Genomic DNA, 19,796 nt, shown 5'->3' on the forward strand with positions numbered 1-19,796 from the left:
TACCATTCATAGATTCACATGCCTGAATCAGAATAGCAAGCAGCAGGTATAATAATGTCGTTTGCGGAAGGTGGGAGACAGAGCGTATATCTATATATCCCGCACACATCCGGGAAGGTTAGAAAGCATTAGAATATGTAAATATACATATATATATATATATATATATATATATATATATATATATATATATATATATATATATATATATATATATATACATATATATATATATATGTAGAAACCTTCTGAAATTAAATAGTTATAGCCATTTAACATACTGTACAGCAATAAACAATAATTGACAACCAGAAACATAATAGAGAAAATGATCATGTTCATACAACATAAATGCAATATCGGAGACATTCAAAAATTCTAACCGTAATGAAGAAGATGCTGAAGAACAGCTTGTCCCACTGCTGCATCGTCTTGCGACTCAGACTGTAAGCAGTAGTGCTTTGTGAACGTGTGGACATTCTTCCATGTCGTAGCACGACAGATGTTCTCCAGTGTGACCCCAGCAAATAAGGCTGTAGAAGCCGACATAGTTCTGGTGAAAGGCACTTTGACCTTTCTGTGCAAAGGTTTGTTGGCTTTATCATAGCAAAATTGGATGGCAGGCGATATCCATCTGGCTACCGTTGCTTTCATCACAGCTTGTCCTAATGTGGCTGGGCCATTGGCAACCAATAATTGATTGGAAAGCCTAATATCCTTAGTCTTTTGAAGGTAGAATTTCAGGCAACGTTTCACGTCAAGAGAGTGTAAAGCCTTTTCCGCCGGTGTAACTGGATCCGGAAAGAAGATTTTCAGCTTTACAGGTTGATTTAGATGGAATTGAGACGGTACTTTAGTAATGAATTTGCGATTTGTTCGTAACGTGACGTAATCGTTAGTGACATGTAAAAGCCTGATTTTCACTAACCCTCCGAGCTGAAGTAAGAGCTAATAAAATTGCCACTTTCCAGGTCAAAAATGTGAGCTCAGCCTTGTGAATTGGTTCAAAAAGACTCCTCATTAATTGAGATAAAACTGTATTGAGATCCTATTCTCGAGGAGGAGGTCGAATTGGAGGAAAAGCTCGAAAAAGTCCTTTTAAAAATTATTTGATAAGTGACGAAGAACAAAGTGATGGTTAGTTAGAACTCTTTCTGAATCTGGAATGCAGCGAGATGGACTTTGATAGATGAGAACACCAGTCCCGCTTTGGCTAGAGATAGCAGGTACGGAAGAATATCCTCTGGTGGAGCCTGGAGTTCGCATTAATGACGAAAGCGCTTCCATTTTAAGCGATACGTCTTGATTGTACTTTGGGCACGGGCTTTATATAGAATTTCCTGACAGTCCTGAGATATTTTAAGATCCTTAAATTCTAGGAAATCAGGAGTCAGGCGTGCAAGTGAAGCGATTGTGGATCTGGGTGTAGAATCTGACCTCCCTTTCTTGTCAACATTGTGAGAGTTGGTTGTAGACGAACAGGGTGCTGCTGTGATATCAGGAGTAACTCTTGGAACCAATACTGCCTCGGCCAGCGAGGAGCAATCAGAATGAGACTGCAATGCTCTCTCTTCATCTTTTGCCGCACCCTCGGTATCAATGGTATCGGGGGAATAGCGTACGCATATATCCCTGACCATCGCATGGACAGGGCATTCCCTCTTGACATCTGTTGAGGGAATCTGCTGGCGTAGTAAAGGCATTTGCTGTTCTCTCTTGTTGCAAACACATCTAGAGTTGGTGTGCCCCATACCCGAAAGACTTTGTCCACCTGCTTCTGCTCCAATTCTCACTCATGACAACCTGCAAGGGAGCTGCTGAGGTTGTCGGGCAAAGTGTTCTGAATCGCCTTGACATGCTCTGCTCTGAGGGTTATGCCGTGTTCTGTAACCCACTCCCACAGCTCCTGAGCTTCTTGCGATAGGGAGAGAGACCTCATTCCCCCCTGCTTGTTGATGTAATACATGCTGGTGGCATTGTCGGTACGGACCAGCACTGAGGAGCTCGCAATCCTCGGAAGGAATGCTTGCAGAGACAGAAAGATGGCTCGTAGTTCTAGACTGTTGATGTGCCTCTGCTGGTACTGTTGGGACCATCGTCCTTGAATTTGAAGGTCTTGGAGATGCCCTCCCCAAACTTACATGGATGCATCCATGGTTAGGACAAACTCTGGGGGAGTAGTCAAGAACGTGAGACCCGGCGACAAGTTAGCTTTTAGTGACCACCAGTGAAGAGCATGAATCATGCGTGATGTCACCTTGATGCAATCGTCGAACGATCCCATGGACTGTTGCCATTGCTGGTGCAGTTCTTCTTGCAGAGGTCTCATTCTGAGCCTTTCTAACGGGACTAGGTTTATCGCCGAAGAGCACATCCCCAGGAGAGAAGCGAATATTCGGACAAAAACTGACCTTTTTTTAAATTGACTTGGCCAGGTTTTGTAGTCTTCTTTAGCGATCTCCTGACAAGAATGCCTTGCACTGTCTGGTGTCTAATATCGCTCTCAGAAATGTTAGTACTTGAAGGGGTTGCAATTGCGATTTGCTTGCATTGAGCGTGAGTCCCGAATTTGAGAATAGATGAAGGCAACTCCTGACAGCCTTCTTTGTAATCTGTTTCGAGGATGCCTTGAGCAACCAGTCATCGAGGTATGGGAAGACTTGTATTCCTTGAGACCTCAGGGTGGCAGAGACTGGGGCTAGGCATTTTGTGAAGATTCTTGGTGCCGATTTCAGTCCGAACGGAAGCACCTTGAACTGAAAGTGGACGCAAGCCACTGTGAATCTTAGGTATTTGCGATGTTTGGGATGTATAGAGATATGAAAGTAAACGTCCTCCAAGTCCAGAGAAGCCATAAAGTCCCCTTCGTTGAGACAGCTTAACACATCGGCAAGCGTCACCATTCGAAAACTTTGCTTTTTGAGAAACTTGTTGTGTTTGCGCAAGTCGAGAATCGGGCACCACTCCCCAGATTTTTTTCTTAAGAGGAAGAAACAAGAATCCTTTCCTTTTTTGCGAGACTGGAACTTTTTCTATCGCATACTTGCGGAACATGTTTAAAGCTTCTCTGAACAGTAAGTGAAGACGAGGGGGGAGGGGGACCCTTGGGCGGGGTCGTAGGTGGTTTCTTTAGGAATTCCAGAGTGTGACCCTTTTGTATTAGGTCGAGGACCCACTGATCTGATGTGATCTGCTGCTATTGCTGGAAGAAAGCTGAGATCTTTGCGCCCACAGGGAGGGGGGGGGGGCGATTTGACTGGCGTCCGGCTGAACTCAGTGTTTTCTATTTGAGTCACGGCCCTGATTGTTTGACCGTCGTCATCCACCCTGACGAGAGAAATTGCCTGAAGAAGATTGCCTGTAAGATGACTGGTAATAAGGCTGTTTATATTGAGATTGATATTGCGTTTTTTGCTGATTGTGATCATTTCCTCTAGAGGAAAAACCATGACCTCTTGATCCCCGGAAAGATCCTCTTTTGTACTGCAGAGTACCCAGTGATTTAGCAGTGTCCGTGTCAGTCTTGATAGTCAGCAAAGTGTCATTTATATGTTTCCCAAATAGTAAGTCGCCGGCATAAGCCATATCCAGTATTTTTGTCTGTACCTCTGGTCTAAAAGAGGTTGCTTTAAGCCATCCCTGGTGTCGGAGAACCGCAGCCCCAGCGAGCTGCCAAAAATTGGTATTTGCAATGTCTAGAGCGCAGTCAATAATCTCCGTTGCTGCTAGTTCACCTTAGAGTACTATTTTCTGGGCCTCTTGCTGGCGATCTTCAGGTATGAGGTCTAAAAACTCTGACCACATCTGGCGGTCGTAATGTGCCAAACTCGCCAGAGAATTTGCTGCTTTGATGGAAGATGCAGCATTGGTAGAACATATCTTGCCTATAAGATCCAATTGTCTACCCTCCTTTTCAGGTAGAGTTGAAATTGGGGTGGCCGGGTTCTTTGATCTCTGCTGTGCAGCCTGTGAAATTACTGAATCCGGGTGCGGATGTCCTACAAGGCAAGATGGAGTGTCTGGCGGTGCTCTGTATTTTTTCTCAATCCATGGAAGCACCGCGGGTATAGAGGCAGGTGTTCTCATTATTTTAAGTCCTTCCTTCCAAATGAAGTCTATGATTGGGATTGCTCTGGTGATTGCTCTATAATCTTCCTTAAAGTCATGTAATAAACAATCAGATTGTTCGATAGTGACTGGCTATACGAATCGTGTTGCAGCCCGTTGCATAATGTTGTGAAAGCCGCCAATATCCTCAGGGGGAGAATCGGAGGGCTGAAGCATAGGAGGCGAGGGCATGGGAATGATGTATTCATCCCAAGGGTCCCCAGTTGCATTGTCATTGGGTAATTCACCTTCCTCTCTTCCATCATCATCAGAGGACGAAGTATCCTGATCCCCCTGTGGTGTTGCTCCGGAAGGCTGTCTTGGTAAAGGAGGATCTTCCACCAGTGGTTGTGGTGCTGGTGTGGCCACCGGTATGGGAGGTAAGATCGGAGTAGTCGGTTCAGGAGGAAACCTTTGCCGATAAATAGCCAACATGGCCTGCAGATCTTGGATCAGAGAAGAGGGAAGATGACTTGTTTCTCCTGGACGTGGAGCCTTATAGGACTGTCTATGATAGGGTGTAGATAAGTCCTCTTCATAAAAATGTTCTTGATAGTCTTCTTCTTCATCATCCTCTTGGCATTTTATTTGCAATTCTGAGGGATGGCGTGCTATACCAAAAGGACCTTCCTGCTCCTCGTCATCCTCATAAGATTCGACATCTTCCACATATGTCTCCAAAATATGTGATGGTAATAATGGAGATATATTGCTATAGTCTTGCCTATGGTACGTTTTCAACTGAAAGTGAGTGAATGTAACAGGCGTTGTCTGAGAGACTTGCGGAATCGTTGACCAACCTCGCGTCGATGGGCTTTTCGTCATTATGGGGCTCTTCGTCGTTGACAGGGGCGCTTTGACCAAAGGCATTACAGACAACTGGGCCGTCGACGATGATGTCGTCGACGGCCGGCGTCGACGGGCTCGCCAACGCAATCGTCGTCGACGGAGCTGTCGTCGACGGGTTCTTCATCGACGGAGCTGCTGTCGACGGGTTCTTCATCGACGGGGCTGCTGTCGACGGGCTCTTCTTCAACGAGCTGTCGTCGACGGGCTCTTCGGCGACAGTGCTGTCGTTGACGGGATCTTCGTCAACGGAGCTGTCGTCGCCAGGCTCTTCGTTGACAGTGCTGATGTCGACGAGCTCTTCGTCGACGGTGCTGATGTCAACGGGCTCTTCGTCAATGGTGCCTTCGACGTCGACAGGGCTTTCGTCGACGATGACTTCGTAGATGAGGGAACCGTCGTCGAAGTTGACGTCGACGGCGACTTAGATAAAGAACTTTTAGAAGAGGATTCTTTAGTCACAGAAGATTTCTTTGAAGTAGAAATTTTTGAAGACACAATAGGTGAGGTAATAGCCTTGGTAGAGACCGTAGATGAAGAAATTGAAGCAGAATAGGTCACAGAAACTGTATGAGCAGACACCAGAGAGAGAGTCTTGACCTGGGCTTTACTCACCGTTCTGGTAGATGAAGGCCTGGAAGTCTCAGAAAACGGAGATAAGGCTGATCCAGAAGGAGGAGAAGAGGACCTCCTTGCCTGGTCCGAAGCTCTGTGAGAGGATTTGTGGTGTTTCATCCCCTCTGGGGAAGAGCTGTCTCGGGATCTAGCTCTTTTGCTAGATGTTGAGGCTTTGTCATCCTCCTCTGTGGAGGATTTTAGCCATAAGAGTACCCTTGCCTCCCTGTCTCTGATGGTTTTGGCAGGGAAGGTACGTCAAATCCTACAATCCTTAACAATATGGTTAGGATGTAGACAGTAGATGCAGTCCTTGTGCTGGTCATCTACATGGACCCTCTTCTTATCACATGTCCTGCAAGCTTTAAAGAGAGCTTTCTTTTCAGACATCTTGAAGAGAATATTGAAGAAACTGAGTAGGCACTCACGGAGACTCCCTTCCACACGACGTGCGGTAACAATCTAAGGAGAAATGCCACTGTTGGGAAGGTTCTAGAGGGTGCTGGCAGCTGATTGGTTGGAACTATTTTTAGTTCTTTTCATATAATGAGGTAGATAGGCTACTAAGCTTTGGGCCTTTTGGGCCTATTGTCTTTTTGATTTAGTGGTGCTTTGCCAGGAAAGCATGTTATCCTTTCCATGATGCCTGAGGGCCTTGTCTCTTTCTTGCTGTGGTGAATTACGGTTGGAGTAATTCATGAGAGCGCCTTCAGACCTGTCCATCAAGCATGTGGCTATGCCTTTGATGCCTTTAAAGCCAATTTATTTAGAAAATAATTTGTGTTGTAACCTGCATCATTTGGTTGAATGTTCTACAAGATATTCTTGGGTTATAACCTACAATACCTCCCTGATTTTGAATCAGTTACTCACTTCACTCTCTGGTATCAAGGTAGGTAGTTAGAGCACCCCCAGTTTGACAGTTCACCGGCTCCGAGTGGACATGCCCATAGATAACCCAATTATTAGTGTTACTAACACCTGCCAATGTCACTTCACTTTCTCCAGACAGCTGCAATTAATGTGGCCGTTAAGTTTATATCAATTTCTTGTTTATTCAGATTTTAACCACTTCAGTGACGGGCTTTAGCCATTTTTAGGCCTCGCCTACGCAGCGCGCATGCGCTGCATAGGAGGAGACCTTGAGCCATCGGTCCCCTTTTTAAGCCACAACAGTGCACGGGTTCCATGTACCATTGCCTTCAATGGCAACGCGTGCACGTGTGGCTATTCCCTTGCGGTCTCGAGTGCTGACACCATATGTTGGTAATTACATTGCAAACATATGGTGTCAGCGCTCGTTCCCGTAAGGGACGCAGGCGCAGGCCCCCTCCTCTCTCCCTCCCCCCCTGCTGCCAGCGCGAGGCGCAGCATGCTTGTTTTTTTATGTCAGTCCCCCCGGGGCACAAGCAGGCATCCACTTCTGTCTTTTTGCTGCGATCAGCTGTAATGGCAGAAGTGGATGCCTGCTTTTGCCCCGGGGGAACTGCATGAAAATTCTTTTTTTGCAGTGTTCATTTTTTTGATCTTAGCATTGAGGAGGCGCAGGCCACGGTTATCGGCGTGCGTCACCCCAAAATCACCAAGGATTATTTCCAGGGATCACATCAAAAGGCGAGCAGCACAGAGAGAATGAACCAAGGCTTTAGGTTTTGAAAAATGAAGTACAGAGGAGGAGAGATGGCAGGGGAGACGTCCAGACCCAGGGGTCGGAAAGCAGAAAATATTCAATCAATCTGAGCGGCGCGAGGGTCCTTTCCTTTCCACCACTGCAGGATGTTTGTCCCATCCCTGCCACGTGCAGCATGGTGCTTTATGAAGGGCAGCTGTGGCAGATTAGAAGCCCATTAACGCCCAGCCAACCTTCCCTTTACTGGCCCCGTTACTGCGAGCTGGCCCTCCGTAATACGTCCCTGTTGCTGACAGCCTCCTAATCAGACATAGCCGCCTGGACACAGAGGCCCGGTTTATGGTCTCTTACAGAGAAAGTGGTTTCAGAAAGAACTAATAAAACAAGCGTTTTTCAAACTGCTGTGTATCCTTGTCAAGCAAATGTTTATTTATATATAAAAAAAAAGAGAAGATCCTAAGTGCCCCGCGGGCTGCCAGTAACACATCTGCTTCTCATGCGAGCGGCAAACCTTTCAGGGACTTTTAATCACTTTCAAGGGACATGTTGGAGATTTTACTACACCAATGCACTTTCACTACATCACAAATCACTGTCTACAGTCAATGAAAATAGGGATAACTAACTCTGTGCACGAGGGCGCCAAAATATTTGTCATGCTTAGGGTTTCTCCAAATAAATGCTGAACTATTATCTCCCCGCGTGACTTCTTTGGGAATTAGAGAGTCAGCCGTCCTAAATCAGAAAAATATGAGTCCATTAATCATCAAAATTGCCCAGATACGGTGGTGACATTATTGCAACACAGACCTGAGCTTTCCAGGATGTCTTCAATTCAACCTGAGTTTAGCGGATACTATTTTCTGTGACATTTATTTCTACTCCGGGAATAAGGTGGCCAGTCCCTATTTTCTGAAGCTGCGAGACTGAAATAGCAAAAACATCGCAAAATAGTATGGACTTTCAGCTCTTTTTGGGGCATGGCATGTAAATGCTTCGCTTGCCTATTCACTGTTCGTGTTTTAAAAACCTGCGTGATCCTTATCTATTAACTTCAGAATACATTTCTGCTTTTACTCATAGACGATTGTTACCATCGTCCATAACTTAAGGGCGGAGAAGATGGGGCCGAGTGGCTACAGCTGCCGACTAGAATCATGAGGAACAAATTTCAAATCTGATAGGGGGCTGGGGCAACATTCCTAGGGTGGAGCCTGGTGGTAGTCAATGTCTGTTGTAGGACGTTGCCTACCTGAAGCTGCAGGAGCTTGCGCAGTAAAATGGCGTGCAAACTCATACCTGAATCTATGAGGAGAATGATACAGACAGATTCAGTCACCTATCTATCCTCTTTGGGATGTGCAGCTTTCCTACTGAGAGCGGGACGATCACTGACCTGAGGTGTGTGTGTGTGAAACATATTACCACGTTGAACACTTGGGATTTTTTTGTATTTAATTGCGCGGCACCCCCGTGTTTGCATTGTGCGCCGAGTTAATTTTAAAGTTTTGTTCCTGAATACGTTACTTCCAGAGATCATTGACAACTTTCAGCACCATGGCTGTAGTCAAGCGTCACACACGGGATAATTCCAGTCACCAAATAAAGGCGTTGCTTGTCGTGCAGCCACGCAATACGTGGATCACATTCCTGTCAGAAGCCGGAACACGCTGGCACGTGGCACGAGTAGAAAGAGCGGCCCCTGTTGGCAGGCCGGGCAAGAGGTGTTTTATGGCACTCATTGCCACTGCCGGAAAGTAAAGGGCCTGGCTCTCTTCATGTCACCAGGGAGAATATCCCGAGGCGACGAGGCAATGCGGTCATGGACATCAGGGGCCCCGCGCACGTCACTTTTCCAGGCAAGCTTCGAGCTCCTGGGTGAATGACTGCATTTGTATACATTCAGGGGAATGTCCTGTAATAAAAAAAGTCTCCTGTGGAAGATTGAAATCTGAGATGTTGTGATCAAAGCCTCAGCACCTACAAAGCTCATCAAAAACACAATTACTGCCATTCTACCTTTAACCCTAAACCCACCGTATTTAGATCTGCCTCAAATAAACCACATTCTTATCCTCGGATTTAAAAGTCGAGTCATAACCACAATGCTGCTGTCCTCACTACTCACTTTTCTCCACAGAAAACTAAGTGCTACTAACAGCGCTTGCTACAATCACATTGATTCCCTCAACCCAGCGCTGTCTTCAAATTCCTTATATATATTCTAACCCACTATTCGTGGTACTACCTCTTACATCATCAATTGCAGTGCTGCCATTGAGCCCTCCAGTCTCAACTCTACCTCTGAACCCACCAATCACAGTTCTGCCTCCAAACTCCCCACTCACACACTTGCCTCCTAACTCACCACCGTGCTGCTCCCACCCCGACGATCAAAGGTGGCCTCTGCTTAGAGAGCACACTGGGCAAAACCAGAGCTGGGTGGATGGGAAAGACAGCACGAAAAGAATAGCAGTCAAAATAAACAAGCCTTGGCATAGCCAATAGGTCTCGCCTTTGGGACATTATAAGTGTTTAGCAATGAAACAGTTGATGTTGCACCAAGGATATTGTGCTCATAATTAAATCCTTATAAGGTCCCAAAGGCGAGACCTATTGGCTATGCCAATGCTTGTTTAATAGGTCCCTAACTCCTCTGTTTATAAAAGTTCTAATAATCCATTAAAGTTTGTATGTGAGTGCATTACCTGTCACTACATCTGTCTATCACTACATGGTATCCACTACATCACCTGTGAAGTCTTGACTTAGGAGATTGAAGGGGGAATTCTTCTGTGCCTCCCCTTTTTCAATATATGATACTGTTAACCTATTCTAGATAGCTTACCTCGGAGGATGTTTAGAAGGTGACCTAGATGAGGGGAAGTAGTGATAGGTAGATATAGAAGAGGCTATGTACCTTAGTTGAACGTAAGCCAATACATTAATATAATAATTGTCTTACCGTGTGAATGAACACGCTCATATACTTGAACATTATGCAGATGCAGGCAGTGGGCATTGACTCTGAAGGTGGTTATCTCTGACTCTGTCAGTTTACCAGACCGAGCTGTAAAGAAAACGGAAAAACTTAAATTAAGCATCAATGTGAAAATAAAAGTACAATAAACACCCTAAGTGGTGATTCTGTTCGAGAGAGGGAAACATATGAATTAAGTTATAAATCTTTTTATCAGTAAGCAACAAAATGAACTACAGGCAACAACCTCATAAAGGCTGTTGCACCCTCAAACGTCAGGTGGCCAATTAGGTAAAGGATACATTTAATACACCCAAAGTATTTTACAGTAGAGCATTTTTTCCACAAGATTTTTAACATAAAGAATCTATGCGGCTCACTAATGTCCAATTCAAGAAAGGTACTGAGGAGAGATAGCAGAAAAACAAACATTGTGTCATATAACCATCGACCACTCCTTCCGGGGGTGGGGCGGAGGGCGTACCACATGACCTCGCCGTATCGGGAACCAGAGTTGACCATCTCCCAGGGCGCAACCGAACCTTGAAGCACTCCAGGCACCGAACGTCTGTGCCCATACCCAGACTCTGATGAAAATTTAGCTTAGCAGAAAATAAACTACTTCACCCCAAGTTGCACCCACAGCTGAACAGCGACGCTCACTAAGGCTGTGAACCTTCCTATTTCCAGCTCTTACTTCATCTCTAACAGCCTTTTCCTGGTAAGACTAGCAGAATGCAAACATCAAAAACACAGGCTTCTCTGAAGACGCAGTCCAACTCTTCCCCAGGACACACTTGCTTACATCAATCAAATGTATCTCCACTGTTGTGTGTGGCAGGGCTTTCTTGATAATACATATGCTATATACAAACCAAGCCTGACTGTATGCCAACATGAGGGGCACTAAACCTTTCGAGTGTGTGTGCATAAGGCTCAGGGAATTAACATTCTGAATGGTGATGTTGGCAAACACAGTGTATGAGATTGCCATATTATTTTAGCAGCTGTTTGATATTAGTCATGCTAAACAAAAAACCCCATTCGGCTGTGTGGAAAATGATCATGGGTGGTGAATAGCAATGCAAGGCCATCCGGACTGGCATGAAACCACTTTGGAAGGAAGGAAGAAGAGGAATTGTCACAGTTGCTTGTTTTTTAACACATCTCTGATAGAGACATTGGGCCATATTCTCAAGAAAGAGTGATACATTATCGCCGCATTTATCGGCAGGAAACTGCCGCTAAAGCGTCGATAATGGGCTTGATAATATGCCCTTGTGAATTCCCATAGAAGCCCAGGTTCTGATGTTAACCTGGGCTTCTATGGGAATTCACAAGGGCATATTATCAAGCCCATTATCGCCCATTATCGGCGCTTTAGCGGCAGTTTCCTGCCAATAAAAGCAGCGATAATGTATCTCCTTTTCTTGATAATATGGCCCATTGTTCTTTCTTAAAAGCAGCACTCCTTCTCCTCTCATATTTCTTATCTTTTTTAATTCAGAGTCCTGGCTCCTTACCTCCCACCTCCCTCATGAGAGAGAAGTGCCATGACCATGTCGGGCCATGCCAACAGAACATACCATAGCTGCCCAGGGCAGGCAGGAGGGGTGCAGGAATATAAAGAACCTAAGACGAGGTGTTAGGAGGATTACCCTACATAATCCAAACATTTTCAAATGATTTCCTTCTTGTCAAATACCTATCAAATGACTATGTAAGAACATCCCAACAACTTTACAATTCAAGGACACGTGCCGGATTGATAGCTGGATCGAGATCGCGATCTGAGCTCTTACTCCAGTAAGGAGGACTCAGCAACGTTACCTTAAAGTGTCCAGTCCTTGGTACACTCAGGCGCTGAAAAACTTAAGGCTTGAGTGTAAACGTATAGAGAGACAATGGGGAGCCACCATTTGTCCCAATGTAAAAACAGACTATAAAGAAGTTCTTAGGAAGTATCATAAAGAGATTACATTAGAAAATAATTATATATTTTGAGGCTAAAATCTTACAACCACTCCAAGGAAATTTTTTAAATTGTTAAGTCTTTCACCTCGCCGGAGGCTGACACTAATTATAAATCCTCTTCCCAAAAATGGTGTGAACAACTTGCCTGTTACTTCCATGACCAAAAAGCTTCTATTCAAGCTAGCCTCCAGCCTCCAAGAGCCGACAGTTGCTTATTATTGGGCTATATATAGCACGGAGGAATGAATCAGCAAAGAGAGGGGAAAGGCGGAAGAACCGATTCCAGCAGTGTCCATCTCCAGAAGTAAAGTTAGCTTCCTGGACACCTTTTTTCCCATCTCGGTGGAAGACTCCTGGTGAAAGACTCCGTTCTAGCCCAAAGTCGCCTTACATCAGGCTCATCCTCTGATTCTGGTCCTTCCTTTATTTTAGCCTGCAGGGCTGAGGTCATTACCCATTGGTGCATCACTTAATTAATACTTCCCTTTCAGCGCCTACAATGTCTAGAGCATGGAAACAGGTGAAAATTCTACCGCTTTAAAAAAAATCTCAGGCGGACCCTACTGACCCAACCAATTGCAGACCAATCTCTCTCCTCCCAGCTCTATCAAAAGTACTTGAGAAACACGTTAATCAACAGATTTCCACGTACTTTGAAAACAATACCTTGCTTAACTTGTTTCATGCTAGCTAATCTGACTTCTGGCCCAACTATAGCACTGAGTCAGCTTTGCTATAAGTACTTTATTCCATCCGTCTCAGTCTGGACAGGGATGACAGAGCACTGCTGGTTTTGCTCGACATATCGGCAGCATTCAACACCATCTCTCACCCCATCCTTTTAGCTCACCTACAACAATGGAAATTAGAGTGCTGGCTTGGCCGTGGCTTGCTTCGTTTTTGGAGGAATAAGGACAAGAGGTATGGTGCAACCCTTTCTCTGCCACTTCCCAAAAGCTAAGGGTAGGAGTGCCACAGGGCTCAGCCCTGAGTCCAACTATAGTTAATGTCTATCTCACTTCCTTTGCCTCCTTGGTAGAATCCTTTGGGGCAAAAATTGTCACGTGCAGATGACATCCAACTCCTTCTTTCCTGGGGGAAGGTCGATGCTTTCCCAGGTGAGTAACCTTGTAACTGTCTTGCTGCAACGTTCAGTTGGCTATCCAGCAACCAATGTAAATGTAATGCCGGGAATGCAGATTTCTACACTCAAAGTATATTAAATCATCATCAACATTAGACTGGTTGTTATGTACCATAGACGTCACTGCCCTCTATACCTCAATACCTCATAAGGATGGTATGGAAGCCATGGAATGGGCTTTACTTGAAGATGAAACATCAAATGTTGAAAAAGTTTTTTTGTTGGAACTTTTGCAGTTTTCATTACTACACAGCTATTTTGAATGGGACAAAACATTTTACGCCCAAAATAACGGAACTTCCATGGGTTTTGCTGGTGCGCCCTCGTACGCCAATATTTTTATGGCCAAACTGGAAAGCTACCACATTCTCAGCAATGAATCATTGACTGACCATTTAGGGCCCGATGTAGGTCGGTCGGTAACGGCCGAAAATCGGTATTTTCGGCCGTTACCGACCGGTATCAGAGAAATGGTATGTAGGGACAGTCATTTTACAGAATCGGTAAATTTACCGATCGGTAAATTTACCGATTCTGTAAAATACCGAATCGGTATTTTTACCGATTCGGTAAATTTGAAATGTAGGTGGGACTCTTCAGAGTCCCACAAGCCTTACCGAATCGGTATTTTACCACCAAATCAATTTGATGGTAAAATACCGATTCCGGTGTGCATGCACATGTGTGCATGCACACCTGTGCCATATGACAGGCAGACCTGCCCTTAGGGCAGGTATGCCTGCCACATGGCACCCGAACCTGTTTTGGGGGTGCTAGAGGGTGTCAAAGTGACACCCCCTGCACCCTTGTGGAATTCGGTATTTACCGATTCGGTAAATACCGAATCGGTAATGCCCATTCATTCCTATGGGCTTCAATGCCCATAGGAATGAATGGGCATTACCGGTCGGTATTTACCGAATCGGTAAATACAGATTTTTACCGATTCGGTCCGATGGTCCTACATGTCCCCCCTTCATATTTACAGATTCTTAATTACCGAATCGGTAAAATTCGGTAATTAAAAATCGGTAAATAAATCCTACCTACATCTGGCCCTTAGTCCTTTATAAAAGATATCTAGATGACATACTAGTCCTATGGAAAGGCGACATCACTATCTTGGAGAACAACATTCAAGTACTCAACAACATTCATGATCGTGTCAAGTTCACTCATCAAATAGAAAGGAACAATGTTGCCTTTTTGGATGTGTTAATTCAAATTGAACCAGGAAAAATCAAGACAAACGTATACACCAAAAAGCGGATAGAAACAATACCCTACACTTTCGAAGTTTTCATCAGAAATCACTAAAACATCATCTCCTATGTTCTCAATTCATAAGATTGAAACGAATCACTTTGGATCCGACAGAAACAAATATAATAACCAAAAAATTCTGAGAGAAATTTAAACTGAGAGGATATCCTGAAGAGATACTTGAAAAAGCCACTAAGAGGGTGGGAACTCAGGACAGAACACAACTTCTACAAAAAAAACACTGCTAATCCATCAAAGAAGACAGTTTTTGTCTTGAAATATTCCACACAATCTGATCGCATCAAATCCATTAATAATGAAACACTGGTCTATCATCCACACCAAACCAGATTTTAAAGACTTGTTCTCCACACACCCGAATTTTGCAATGCAACGTTCCAATAACCTCCAAGAGCTTTTGAAAAAGAAAAAATTCCACACAAAGAAAGATTACAAAGGTATGCAAAAATTTATGAACTGTATACATTGCAGTAACGCAATAGTTCGCAATAAATTCATTCATCCTACACAAGGTCATACTATAGAATTAAAACACTCTAGCACCTGTGACTCATCACATTTTATCTATGCATTGAAATGCCCTTGTGGAAAAATGTATGTTGGCAAGACCGAACGGAAAATTAAAATACGAGTAGGAGAACAAAAAAGCAACATAAGGAACCGCAATATGAAATCAACGGTGGCATCTCACTGGCTCGAAGCCAGACACAATATTGCTCAACTACGATTTACCATTCTTGAGCAAGTGACTGTAAGACAAGACATTGATTCATCCAAAGCATTAGCGAGATCAGAATTCTACTGGACAAAAAAACTACATGTTTTACAACCGAAAGGGATGAAAGACAGAATTTAATTTGTTTTTTATAACTATCACACGTCACATCGGATTGAAAACTGTATTTATTCTCCTTTCCTGCTTCTTGATTGAAAATCAGCCACAATAATGCACATGACTTAGAGATTAATCATACATAATAATTTTTATGAAATCTGTTGTAAATTCATACTTAGCTCTATATGGCTTCTTGGTGTCTTTAGTCCTTTCTTTGTGTTTATATCTTTTTATATCTGGTGTGTTGTGATTCTAGCCCCGGCAGTTGGTCTGGTCAGCTGTGGGGCTTTGTGCTCTGCTGTCTTATCTTATTCCTTGTAACTTAATAAATCCAACTTAACTACTGGAAGACGTGTCATGCTGCCTACTTAATTTATGTACAACAAAATCAATTTTTGTTCATTGTTTTTATATATTGAATGTAAATTACTTTCACTGTATACTCTTTTTTTTTTTTTTTGAAAACTGATTTTTATTGAGTGCATATCAAGCGTATATTCTGTCACACTCTGTAACCCAGAGTCGATCACCATCATCATTAATCTGCACATACATGCAATCATTTTCAGTTGGTACGCCATAGAAGGAGGAAAATAAAAGAGGTATACATGTCAAGGATACAACGAACAGATCCCACCCCCCCCGTCCCACCTCCACCCACAACTCCCCCCCCCCCTTGCGCGCTGCTGCCTGCTCCACCAGATAAAACATTTTCAGTACACGGCCTAGCACATGCACCGACAATTGGACTGTACTGCCCAGGTAGTCTGGCTACATCCAAGGCTGGTCTGCGGTTTCCTCGGGAGGAGGGTCCAGGTCCAGACCCCGATAGTCCGCCCACCGTTTCCAAACCCTATAATGTTTAAGTGGGCACCCCCTGGCCTCGAACACGGGCTGCTCCAACCCCATACAGAAGTCCATACCCCGCTTCCAGGCCTGGGGTGTCTTCCACGATCGCGCAATGTCTCGTTTAGCCAAGGTTAAGCCCAATAGGAGCAAATGACGCCGTTGCCTCCCACCCCAGCCATAACATGCAGCAGAATCAGTTTAGGGTCTCTCTGAATTACCCATGCAAGGACCTCATCCAGACACCGTAGCACTCCTGTCCAGAATCTCCGCAACTCCCTGCACTCCCACACAGTATGGAGAAATGTCCCAACCTCCGTCCCACACCTAAGGCAATCCGGGGACGCTATTAGCCCCGCCCTCCACAAGCGTTGCCTAGTGTAATGTGTGCGGTGTAAGTACCGAAATTGTATGAGTCGCAGGCGCGTGGAAATTGCAGCTCCCCTAAGGCTCTCCAGTGCCTCCACCCAATCCTCCTCATCTAGGTCCCCAACATCCTGTTCCCAAGTAGTTCTGAGGTGCTGCAGGTCGGTGGTGCAGTGGTGCAGTGTCGGACCACGGTTTGATATATTCGAGACAGTTTTTTGTCGGGTAGCTCCCCCATAAAGACTTTGGCCTCTATCGGACTAAATTCAGGTAGGTCATCCAAGCCCGCTATATATGGCGTAAGAGCATGTCTGAATTGAAGATATTTATAAAATTGAGTCCTCGGCATCTCGTATTCTACACGCAGGTCCTCAAATAACTTAAGCACGCCCTTGGACATGACATCCCCTAGGGTAGAGATGCCGATCGCATCCCAACCCCGAAAGCCCATCAAGGTAGCTAACTGGGGCAAGCGGCCATTGAGCCAGAGTGGGGTTTCCCGGGTTAGCACGTTCCACCAACCCATCCTACGCAGCGTCTGCCTCCAGACCTGGAAGACCACCTGCGTAGCTGATGGCAAGGCCTTCCTGAGCGGCGCCGAGTATAGTAACGTATGGACGGACGCAGTGCCCATCATGGCCCTCTCAACCGCGTAGGCGGGGTCGCTACTGTCAGCATACCACCAATCATTTAAGACCAGTAAATGGGACGCCTGGTAATAAAAGAGGACGTCTGAAGTGGCCAAGCCCCCGGTGTAGGTTGACCGGAAGTAGGTCCGCAGGGCAACCCGCGCCGCACCCCCCTCCCACAGAAAGCGGCTGAGCGCTGAGTTAAGGCACCCGAACCAACTACGCGCAATCAGGGCTGGGTGATTCTGTAGTTGGTAAATCAAACGTGGAAGTGCCACCATCTTAAAGATGGCCGACCGACCATGGATGGAGAGTGGCATTCTAGACCAAACCTTGATGTCGTCTCTTGTGCACTCCCACACCGGGGTAATGTTTCGTTCCATAGCAACGGAGGCGTTCTCCGACAGGAACACTCCCAAGTATTTCATACCATCTGTGGCTATCTGGAGCTCCCCGGCCCAGTCCCCAATCGGCTGCGGGCCGCCCAGAATCCACAATGTAGATTTCCGAGGATTCAAGTATAATCCAGAGGTTTCGCCAAAGATTTGCAGAATCCGCAGGAGCCTAGGCCCCGAGCGCTCCAGGTTAGTGAGAAAAAACAGGACGTCGTCAGCGTACAACGCTATCCTATCCGTTACGCCACCCGCCCACTGGAAACCCCTGAGCTGAGCATCTATCCTCACCCACGCCGCGAGAGGTTCCATAGCCAGGGCGAACAGATACGGGGAGAGGAGAGGGGGCAACCCTGCCTCGTCCCACGCTCGAGCCGAAAGGAGCGAGAGATCACCCCCACTCGCACCGCCGCCATAAGATCTGTATAGAGGAGCCACACATACGCCAAGAAACGAGGGCCCAAATTGAGCCACCCCAAGAGAGCGAAAAGATACGTCCAGCTTAGGGAATCGAAAGCCCTATCCATGTCGGCTAAGAACAATGCGGCCTGTTCCCCCAGCCGTCGCCAGGCCGACACAGCGACCTGTGCCCGACGTATATTGTGGCATGTAGCCCGCTGTGGCATGAAGCCCGCCTGGTCGGGATGTACCAGATCGGTAATGTACGGCTTGAGTCTATTGGCGAGGGCCTTGGCCAGTATCTTAGCCTCTGTATTGAGTAGAGATAGCGGGCGATAGGACTCATGTGCCTCTGGGGGTCGCCCTGGCTTAAAAAAAACACCACCTCCGCATGGCGCCAGTCCGGTGGCAGCAGCCTGTCTCCCGCGCCTCCTCCACAACCGGGCGGAAGTGCGGGCTCAGCTGAGTCATGAAGTGTTTAAAGAACTCGCTAGGGAACCCATTCGGCCCTGGAGCTTTCCCCGGGTTCAGTTCTCCCAGTGCTGTGACGAGCTCCTCGTCAGACAGGGGGCGATCTAGTATTTCACGTGCTTCGTCGGCGACGGCCCTAGGTGGAAGGTCATCTATAAAGCGTTGCACTACCTCCGCGTCCAAACATTCCCGTAGCGTGTAGAGGGCCTCATAATATGTGGCGAAGCTCTCGGCCAGTGCCGCCGATTCCATTAGGGGCTCCCCATCGGGTCCCACTATCTGGGGCAGGGGCTGTGCATGCATGACACCTTGGCATAAACGATGCAGCATCTTACTGGATTTATCGCCCCATTGATAGATACGACTGCGCGTGGCCAGCCATGCCTGCTTGGCCTCGTCTATAAGCACCGCTGAGTATTGCCGCTGAGCTAGCACCAGCTGTCTCCTGGCCGCCCCCCGCCCTCCTCTCTGCCCCTGCGTTCCAGCGCCTCTATCTCCGCCTCGCGCCGCACTAGGTCCCTACGCCTCTCCTTGCGCGCCGCCGCACACCATGAGATGTCCACACCGTGCAGTGTGGGCTTCATCGCCTCCCAAAGCATCGCCGCGGTGTCTACCGTGCCCTCGAGAAGTGAGCAATTTCACATGTCATATGGACCCAGTAAGGCCCCTGCGTCAGTTGCCACGGTGACAAACGCCATCTGAAGGGCTGCCGGGCTCGCCCATTGTCAAGGATTACATAAACCGGCGAATGATCAGACAGCGCCCTTGGCAGGATTTCGGCAGCCAGCACCTTATGCGCCATGCCCCTTGGACCAAAAACGTAATCCAGCCTGGAAAAGGAGTCCCGTGCTGCCGAAAAGTACGTGTACTCCCTGCGCGCGCCATGCTTGTGTCTCCACGTGTCCACTCAATCAAGACCCGTGGCCAAGGCCCTCAACCTGGATGTGTGGCCGTCCCCATCCGCCACTCCACTTGCACCATCTGCGCTGCGCCATCTATCCAGTGCGACATCCATCACGTCATTCCAATCCCCCCCCCCACGACGGACATGGCGTCTGGCATGTCCACCCACAAGGAGAGCAGTATCTCGACTAGGGGCCACTGTAGCGGGGGCGGGGCATAAACACTACCAATTAGGACTGGGTCCCCTCTGATCTCTCCATGTACAAATACAAATCTACCCTGTGGGTCTGTCCATGTGCGTTTTTGAGTAAATGGGACCCTCCGGTGGACAAGTACCGCCACCCCCGCGTGGTATGCGTGTATGAACCCATTTCT

General features: G+C 46.5%; 1 protein-coding gene and 1 long non-coding RNA gene across 2 annotated transcripts in view; one reads left to right on the forward strand and one right to left on the reverse strand.

Annotated features, from left to right (window-relative positions):
- The window catches only part of LOC144756279 (uncharacterized), a 385,761-nt gene that overhangs the window by 99,294 nt on the left and 266,671 nt on the right, over positions 1–19,796 (forward strand). The window lies entirely within an intron of this gene.
- LOC144756278 (uncharacterized) overlaps positions 1–19,796 on the reverse strand; it is a 411,513-nt gene that overhangs the window by 82,558 nt on the left and 309,159 nt on the right. The window contains exon 11 of the mRNA XM_078645939.1: positions 10,164–10,268. Coding sequence (XP_078502065.1) covers positions 10,164–10,268 — 105 coding nt within the window. The remainder of the gene's footprint in view (positions 1–10,163; positions 10,269–19,796) is intronic.

Source organism: Lissotriton helveticus, chromosome 5_1 (assembly GCF_964261635.1).
Source record: "Lissotriton helveticus chromosome 5_1, aLisHel1.1, whole genome shotgun sequence".
Taxonomy (NCBI): domain Eukaryota; kingdom Metazoa; phylum Chordata; class Amphibia; order Caudata; family Salamandridae; genus Lissotriton; species Lissotriton helveticus.